Source organism: Anolis sagrei, chromosome 3 (assembly GCF_037176765.1).
Source record: "Anolis sagrei isolate rAnoSag1 chromosome 3, rAnoSag1.mat, whole genome shotgun sequence".
Taxonomy (NCBI): Eukaryota; Metazoa; Chordata; class Lepidosauria; order Squamata; family Dactyloidae; genus Anolis; species Anolis sagrei.
The window spans coordinates 274,497,441-274,507,246 of record NC_090023.1 but is presented as its reverse complement, the minus strand read 5'-3'; the positions used below and the strand labels follow the sequence as shown (position 1 = coordinate 274,507,246).

Sequence of the window (9,806 nt, the reverse complement as noted above, 5' to 3'; positions counted from 1 at the left end):
GGGTCAGGGGGTCACACAACCAGCAGGGAAGGGGTCTTCATCATCCTTGCTGAAGCTGGCTCTGCTTGGAAGCCAGGGCCGCCGCCACCGATGCCTGGGCCTGAAGGAGGCCTATTGATTGATTGATCATAGAATCAATCCTAGAATCAAAGAGTTGGAAGAGACCTCCTGGGCCATCATCCAGTCCAACCCCATTCTGCCAAGAAGCAGGAATATTGCATTCAAATCTCCCCTAACAGATGGCCATCCAGCCTCTGCTTCAAAGCTTCCAAAGAAGGAGCCTCCACCACACTCCTTCCGGGGCAGAGAGTTCCACTGCTGAACGGCTCTCACAGTCAGGACTGATGTCCTTCTGACCCCGAACATTCCAGCCCGAAGGCCACTCAGGGCGGCAGGCAGACCAGCAACCTTTATTCATTTATTTAGAAGTTTTCTATACCGGTCTTCTCACCTCTACGAGGGACTCAGGCCGGTTTACGGCATATATGCAAATTACAACAATATACAAAAACAAAGTACATCGAAACCCTTCAGGTATTTCAAGCGGGGTCAGGGGGTCACACAACCAGCAGGGAAGGGGTCTTCATCATCCTTGCTGAAGCTGGCTCTGCTTGGAAGCCAGGGCCGCCGCCACCGATGCCTGGGCCTGAAGGAGGCCTATTGATTGATTGATCATAGAATCAATCCTAGAATCAAAGAGTTGGAAGAGACCTCCTGGGCCATCATCCAGTCCAACCCCATTCTGCCAAGAAGCAGGAATATTGCATTCAAATCTCCCCTAACAGATGGCCATCCAGCCTCTGCTTCAAAGCTTCCAAAGAAGGAGCCTCCACCACACTCCCTCCGGGGAAGGCAGAGAGTTCCACTGCTGAACAGCTCTCACAGTCAGGAATCCTAGAGTGGGAAGAGACCTCCTGGGCCATCATCCAGTCCAACCCCATTCTGCCAAGAAGCAGGAATATTGCATTCAAAGCACCCCTGACAGATGGCCATCCAGCCTCTGTTTAAAAGCCTCCAAAGAAGGAGCCTCCACCACACTCCTTCCGGGGCAGAGAGTTCCACTGCTGAATGGCTCTCACAGTCAGGACTGATGTCCTTCTGACCCCGAACATTCCAGCCCGAAGGCCACTCAGGGCGGCAGGCAGACCAGCAACCTTTATTCATTTATTTAGAAGTTTTCTATACCGGTCTTCTCACCTCTACGAGGGACTCAGGCCGGTTTACGGCATATATGCAAATTACAACAATATACAAAAACAAAGTACATCGAAACCCTTCAGGTATTTCAAGCGGGGTCAGGGGGTCACACAACCAGCAGGGAAGGGGTCTTCATCATCCTTGCTGAAGCTGGCTCTGCTTGGAAGCCAGGGCCGCCGCCACCGATGCCTGGGCCTGAAGGAGGCCTATTGATTGATTGATCATAGAATCAATCCTAGAATCAAAGAGTTGGAAGAGACCTCCTGGGCCATCATCCAGTCCAACCCCATTCTGCCAAGAAGCAGGAATATTGCATTCAAATCTCCCCTAACAGATGGCCATCCAGCCTCTGCTTCAAAGCTTCCAAAGAAGGAGCCTCCACCACACTCCCTCCGGGGAAGGCAGAGAGTTCCACTGCTGAACAGCTCTCACAGTCAGGAATCCTAGAGTGGGAAGAGACCTCCTGGGCCATCATCCAGTCCAACCCCATTCTGCCAAGAAGCAGGAATATTGCATTCAAAGCACCCCTGACAGATGGCCATCCAGCCTCTGTTTAAAAGCCTCCAAAGAAGGAGCCTCCACCACACTCCTTCCGGGGCAGAGAGTTCCACTGCTGAACGGCTCTCACAGTCAGGACTGATGTCCTTCTGACCCCGAACATTCCAGCCCGAAGGCCACTCAGGGCGGCAGGCAGACCAGCAACCTTTATTCATTTATTTAGAAGTTTTCTATACCGGTCTTCTCACCTCTACGAGGGACTCAGGCCGGTTTACGGCATATATGCAAATTACAACAATATACAAAAACAAAGTACATCGATATTACAGATTAAAATAGTACAGTAAAATATCATCATCTCATTACCCAAGCCAAATCGTCCTACAATCACAGTCATAGCCACAGTTCATCCTCCTCCTCCCATGTGGACGAAGGTGATGGGATCAGTCCCCAAAAGCCAGGTCTTTATTAGTTTCCTGAAAGTCAGGAGGGAGGGAGCAGATCTAAAGATGCCTTTTGGTTTGTCGTGTCAGGAGCGACCTGAGAAACTGCAAGTCGCTTCTGGTGTGAGAGATTTGGCCGTCTGCAAGGACGTTGCCCAGGGAACACCCGGATGATTAGATGTTCATCCTTGTGGGAGGCTTCTCTCATGTCCCCTTCGCACGAGGAGCTGGAGCTGACAGAGGGAGCTCATCCGCCTCTCCCTGGATTCGAGCGTGCGACCTGTCGGTCTTCAGGTCTGTGGGCACAAGGGTTTAACCCACTGCGCCACCGGGGACTCCATTAGATGCCTTAGAAATAGACATAGGTCAGTTAAAACGATTAAATCGCATCATCAATACATATAAAAACCTTATCTTCTATATAAACAAAAATGTAATGTTTGTTTGTGGATTAACATAACTCGAAAACCACTGGACGAATTGATACCCTGTTTGGACGCAAGACACATATCAGACCAATGAGTGACACATATAACACAAAGCCACTAATAATAATAATAATAATAATAATAATAATAATACTTTATTTGTACCCCGCTACCATCTCCCCAAGGGACTTGGTGCAGCTTACATGAGGCCGAGCCCACAATACATCAGCAAAAACAACAACAACAAGGAGGGCCAATTTGGTCCCACTCTTCAAGAAGGCAAAAAAGGATGACCCAAACAACTACCGATGTCCGGTCAGCCTCACGCCGATACCGGGCAAGATTCTGGAAAAGATTGTGAAGGAAGCGGTCTGCAAACACTTAGAAACAAATGCAGTCATCGCTGATAGTCAACATGGATTTATCAAAAACAAGTCATGCCACACTCATCTGATCTCTTTCTTCGATAGAGCTACAAGCTGGGTAGATGCGGGGAATGATGCCGTGGATGGAGCGTGTCTGGATTTCAGGAAGGCCTTCTTGGACAAGGTCCCCCATGACCTTCTGGCAAGGAAACTGGTCCAATGTGGGCGAGGCAAAACTACGGTGAGGTGGATCTGGAATTGGTTAAGTGGACGAACACAGAGAGTGCTCACTAATGCTTCCTCTTCATCTTGGAAAGAAGTGACAAGTGGAGTGCCACAAGCAGGGTTCCGTCCTGGGCCCGGTCCTGATCAGGATCTTTATTAATGACTTAGATGAAGGGCTAGAAGGCAGGATCATCAAGTTTGCAGACGACACCAAATTGGGAGGGATAGCCAAGACTCCAGAGGACAGGAGCAGGACTCAAAACGATCTTGACAGATTAGAGAGATGATGGGCCAAAAGTAACAAAATGAAGTTCAACAGTGACAAATGCAAGATACTCCACTTTGGCAGAAAAAACGAAATGCAAAGATACAGAATGGGGGACAATGCCTGGCTCGAGAGCAGTACGTGTGAAAGAGATCTTGGAGTCCTCGTGGACAACAAGTTAAACATGAGCCAGGAATGTGATGTGACGGCAAAAAAAGCCAATGGAATTTTGGCCTGCATCAAGAGGAGCCTAGTGTCTAGATCTAGGGAAGTCATGCTACCCCTCTATTCTGCTTTGGTTAGACCACATCTGGAATATTGTGTCCAATTCTGACTTCCTGACTGTGAGAGCCGTTCAGCAGTGGAACTCTCTGCCCCGGAGGGAGTGTGGTGGAGTCCCCTTCTTTGAAGGCTTTGAAGCAGAGGCTGGATGGCTATCTGTCAGGGGTGATTTGAATGCAATATTCCTGCTTCTTGGCAGAATGGGGTTGGACTGGATGGCCCAGGAGGAAGCTTGCTCCCTCCTCCTCCTCCCTGTGGCTTCCTCTCACATATTTATACATGGCTATCATATCTCCTCTCAGCCTTCTCTTCTTCAGGCTAAACATGCCCAGTTCCCTAAGCCGCTCCTCATAGGGCTTGTTCTCCAGACCCTTGATAATTTTAGTCGCCCTCCTCTGGACACATTCCAGCTTGTCAATCTCTCTCTTGAATTGTGGTGCCCAGAATTGGACACAGTATTCCAGATGTGGTCTAACCAAAGCAGAATAGAGCATGGGGAGCATGATTTCCTTAGATTGTGTCTCATTCAATTCTCAGAGATGTTCCTTGATGACTATTTATTTGGAAGAATTCTCTAATCTCTTTCTGACATTGATCAAGATTTTATCGATTGTTCAAAAGGCTTTCATTAATTTTCCAAATAAATTGTTTTTCTCAGGATTGGGATTTCTGTTGTAGTTAGGCAGTGGTCTGAAATTATCTTTGACTGGATTTGAGCTGTTTAGATAAGATTTACTAAATTCTTAGTGATCCCAATCATATCCATTTTGACTTGTGTCTATCAGAGAGGACGGTATAGTCCTTTTCTTCCGGGTGTAAGAACCTCCAGATGTCTAAGTTTGAAAGTGCTTTGACCATATTCCAGAGATTTTTGGTAACTTTTCTTGATTCTCTTGAATTGGCTTTATAGGTTTTCTTATCCATATTGAAACCCACAATAGAGTTGCTCTCTCCCTTCAGAATAACCATATCCGTATGCTCAAGATCTTCCATGTCTTTCTAAAGTTTTTCAAAGAAAGGACCTTTGGCATTGTTTGAAGCATTAATGTTGACAATGAGTATTGTTTGTAATTCTGTCATTATCATTAGAAATTTCCCTTCCTGACCTGTTGTTTAATGTGTGTCTCCTGGCTCGAGAGCAGTACGTGTGAAAAAGATCTTGGAGTCCTCGTGGACAACAAGTTAAACACGAGCCAGGAATGTGATGTGGCGGCAAAAAAAGCCAGTGGGATTTTGTCCTGCATCAAGAGGAGCCTAGTGTCTAGATCTAGGGAAGTCATGCTCCCCATGCTCTATTCTGCCTTGGTTAGACCACATCTGGAATATTGTGTCCAATTCTGGGCACCACAATTCAAGAGAGATATTGACTCTAAGCTGGAATGTGTCCAGAGGAGGGCGACTAAAATTATCAAGGGTCTGGAGAACAAGCCCTATGAGGAGCGGCTTAAGGAGCTGGGCATGTTTAGCCTGAAGAAGAGAAGACTGAGAGGAGATATGATAGCCATGTATAAATATGTGAGAGGAAGCCACAGGGAGGAGGAGGGAGCAAGCTTGTTTTCTGCTTCCCTGGAGACTAGGACGCAATGGAACAATGGCTTCAAACTACAAGAGAGGAGATTCCATCTGAACATGAGGAAGAACTTCCTGACTATGAGAGCCGTTCAGCAGTGGAACTCTCTGCCCCAGGGGGAGTGTGGTGGAAGGAGGCTCCTTCTTTGGAAGCTTTTTTTTTTTTTTTTTTTTTGTCCCCCTAACCCACCCGCCTCCCACCCCTCCCCCCTCACTTAGGACATCTCTACACATATACAACAACAAACAAACAAATATCACATCCATTGTCGAGTTGACTTCCAGGGTCCTTCGCAGCCGCTCGTTTCTTTCCTGATATCTAATTGGTTTCCATCACTCTTGTTATAACTTAGAAGTCATCGCCCTTTGACTCTGCTTATCTGGTGGTTGTTTTTTATTATTTTACCAATATTTAATGTTGTTTTTCTTTAGGAAGGTTGTAAGTTTGCTCCAGTCTGTTTTGCTGTTCGCTACTTCAGCTTTCCTCATCATTTGGGTTAGGTGGTCCATGTTCATAACATCGATGACCTTGGCGATCCATGAGTTATATGTGGCTGTTTCTCTGCTTTTCCATACTCTAGCTATGCAGATTCTTGCCGAGGTGGTGAGGTAAAAGAGGATTTTGTCGTCATTTCTGTTTAAGTTGGCTTCATTCATTCCCAGAAGGAATATCTCTGGTCTGAGTTCTATCTCGATCTCTAATATTTCCTTGATTTTCTGATGTACTTTTTTCCAAAATTTCTTCACCACCTTGCACTCCCACCACATATGATTGAAGGTTCCTTTTTTGTCCTGGCATCTCCAGCAATTCTTGTTTGATCTTCCTTTACTATACTTTGCAATTTTTTCCGGGGTCTGGTACCATTGATAGAACATTTTGAGCCAGTTCTCCTTTATTTCAGTGGCGTATGCATACTTTAGTTTTGTATTCCACATTTTCTCCCACTCAGCCATGGTGACGGTGCGTCCAAACAGCCTGGCCCACTTAATCATTACTTCCTTTACTAGTTCCTCTTCCGTTGCCCATGATAAAAGTTGGCGGTATATTACTTTGATCGTCTTTTTCTCCGTTCTTAATATTTTGTCCCAGGTTTTTTCTTTCGTTTCAAACCCTAATCTTTTATCTTCTTTAAAGCTTTCGTTGGCCTGCCAGTGTTGGAACCATGAGAATCTGGGGTGTGTTTGCCTTATTTCTTCTAAGGATTTTAATTTAACTTCCTGATTATCGCTCTTTAATAGTCTGGTTTCTCTTCAGATCGTATAAATCTTTCGCCTTTAACTTCTTTGGAAGCTTTTAAGCAGAGGCTGGATGGCCATCTGTCGGGGGTGCTTTGAATGCAACATTCCTGCTTCTTGGCAGAATGGGGTTGGACTGGATGGCCCATGAGGGCTCTTCCAACTCTTTGATTCTATGATTCTATGATTCCTGCATTGCTATAATATCAGCATTTTTTTACTTCCCAAATAATGAATGAATTTATTCTTCTCATTTAGTCCATTTATATTTAATAAGAATATCTTAAAGTCCTCATTCTTGTAGCACTGTGTGGTCTGTATTGTCGAAGGCTTTCATGGCTGGAATCACTAGGTTCTTGTGGGTTTTTTGGGTCTATATATGTTTATCTTTTTATTTCTTCTTTCTTGACCAGGACATGAGGAGCCACCTCAGGTGTGACAAGGAACAAACCAACTTCTAGTGGATATCGAGGAATTTGGAAACCAAAGAGCAATAAGGAAACCAGTCTTAATAGGAAAAAGAAATCCTCTCAAGGTCCTGATCTCACTTTGGATCAGAAAGGGAAAAACAAGAATCGAGTATCCATCTTGCAAATATATCATAGAATCATAGAGATGGAAGAGACCTCGCAGGCCATGCAGTCCAACTCCCTGGCAAAAAGTGGGGAAATCGCATTCAAAGCACATAACACTATCAAAATGGAGGATGAAGATTATACATGTATTGAGTCTGGAGAGGGCTTTAGTCAGCATGGACATCTGAAGACACATCAAAGGACTCGCACTGGGGAGAAACCCTATAACTGCTTGGAATGTGGGCAGAGTTTCACTCAGAAGCGAAACCTACAGTCCCATGAAAGGACGCACACTGGAGAGAAACCCTATAAATGCCTGGAATGTGGGCAGAGCTTCACTAGGAGTGGACATCTACTTTCACATCAAAGGACTCACACTGGGGAGAAGCCTTATAAATGCCTGGAGTGTGGACAGAGCTTCACTGAGAGTGGAAGTCTACGTAGCCATCAAAGGACTCACACCGGAGAGAAACCCTATAAATGCCTAGAGTGTGGAATGAGCTTCAGTCAGAATGTGAATTTACGTTCACATCAAAGGACTCACACTGGGGAGAAACCCTATAAGTGTATGGAGTGTGGAATGTGTTTCACTGAGAGTGGAAGTCTGCATAGACATCAAAGAACTCACACTGGGGAGAAACCCTATGCATGCCTGGAGTGTGGAATGAGCTTCAGTCAGAAGGGACATCTACGTTCACATCAGAGGACTCACACTGGAGAGAAACCCTACACATGCCTGGAGTGTGGAAAGAGCTTCATTGAGAGTGGAAGCCTACGTTCACACCAAAGGACTCACACTGGGGAGAAGCCCTATAAATGCGCCGAGTGCGGAATAGGCTTCACTCAGAAAGGAAACCTACATTCACATCAAAGGACTCACACTGGAGAGAAACCCTATAAATGCCTGGAATGTGGACAGAGCTTTACTAGGAGCGGGTATCTACTTTCACACAAAAGGACTCACACTGGGGAGAAGCCTTACAAATGCCTGGAGTGTGGACAGAGCTTCACTGAGAGTGGAAGTCTACGTTCACATCAAAGGACTGACACTGGGGAGATAACATATACATGCCTGGAGTGTGGGCAGAGCTTCACTAATATTAACTGTCTACGTTCACATCAAAGGGCTCACACTAGGGAGAAGCCATAGAAATGTCTGGAGTGTGGAATAAGCTTCATTGGGAATGTCTACCTGCATTCACATCAAAGGACTCAGACTGAGGTGGAAACCCTGTAAATGCAAGGAGTACAGAAAGAGCTTCACAGAATCACAGTCTACATAGACATCATAGAATCCACACTGGAAAGTCTTTCTAACATATGTATTTATTTAGGATATTTCTACCCCATCTTTCTCCGCGACACAGACCCATGGTAGCTTACAAAAAAGTATACCAGTCAAAATCCTTCAATCAGGAATACATAAAATGGTAAAACCATGATAAAACATCAATCCATAAAAACCAAAACCTCAGGTAAAACCATAGCCTCCTCCCCCATGCATATCCCGATCATTAAAATTGCTAAACTCCTCCCATTGTTCAATTAAAAGCCTTATTCAATAAAAAATGATTCCCTTCCTAAAACTGAGAAGAGATGGAGCAGCTCTTAGATCTTGGGGGGGGGGGGGGGGGAGGTTCCAGAGTGCGGAGCTGCATCCTGGTGGGGGCTCACGTAGCAATTCGAGCTTCACCGCTGGATCTTGTTATGGGTGGGTTAAGGGATGCACCCTGGGATGTGTTGGGGGACATAATGATCCAGGTAGCCGTATAGGACTTTATAGGTAATGACCAGCACCTTAAATTGAGCCCGGAACCATGCAGACAACCAATAGAGTTGCTTCAGGATAGGCATAGTATGCTCCCTGAAGTTGGCACCCGTCAGAAGACTGGCCACCGCTCTTTGGATGAACTGTAATTTCTGGAAACTTCAAAGGCAGACGTACATAGAGCGCTTTGCAATAGTCCAGTCTGGATGTAACCAACACTTGCACCACTGAGGCCAGGTCCAGAGTTTTCAAGAATTGGCACAGTTGGTGCAGAGGCTTTAATTGTGGGAAGACCAACCCAGTCACCGCTGCCACCTGGGCTTCCAGGTTTAAAGCGGAGTCTAGAGCGACCCCCAAACTGTGCACCTGAGGTTTCAGGGGGAGCGCAAACCCCACCTAGCTCAGGTTGAAATGCTGCCTCCAAGGCACCAGTCATACCTCTGACTTGTCTGCAGTGAGCTTCCACTTGTTCGCCCTCATCCAGTCCATCGCTACCCTCAGGCAATGGTTTAAGGGCAGGACCGCTTCCTTGGCATCAGGTGAGAAGGAGTAGTGGAGCTGGGCATCATCCACGTACAGATGATCTCTCCCAGTGGTTTCAGGTAGATGCTAAATCACACCAGGGATAAAGATGAGCTCTGCAGGACCCCACAGCCCGGACTCGCCCAAGACCACCTTCTGGGACCGGTCTGCGAGGAAGGACCAGAACCACTGCCCCCTGGCCCCATCCCCTTGAGCCTTCCAGGAGGAGCAAACAATGCACAAATATCTATAGTAACATAGAAACAAGAATGTATGTATGTGTATTTTATAAGACTCTCAAGAAAATAATATCAGGATAATACGTTCTCTAATAGAGTAAATCGTCTAGACTTATAGCATTTATAGCATTTAACAGTAATGTTATCAGCACATTATAAGTAAATGTAGGTTATCTTATCAACATAGAGCAATG

The 9,806-nt window shown here is 45.8% G+C and overlaps 1 protein-coding gene across 1 annotated transcript; it reads left to right on the top strand.

Annotated features, from left to right (window-relative positions):
• The first annotated feature begins 6,924 nt into the window (after positions 1 to 6,924).
• On the top strand, positions 6,925 to 8,272 carry LOC132770331 (zinc finger protein ZFP2-like). The gene has a single exon (XM_060767205.2). The coding sequence runs from the start codon at positions 7,124 to 7,126 to the stop codon at positions 8,231 to 8,233; it is 1,110 nt and encodes a 369-aa protein (XP_060623188.2). The 5' UTR covers positions 6,925 to 7,123; the 3' UTR covers positions 8,234 to 8,272.
• Positions 8,273 to 9,806: the final 1,534 nt, after the last annotated feature.

Excerpts from the sequence above, each read along its gene's own strand:
- LOC132770331 (XM_060767205.2), top strand. The coding sequence starts at position 7,124 with ATGGAAGAGACCTCGCAGGCCATGCAGTCCAACTCCCTGGCAAAAAGT.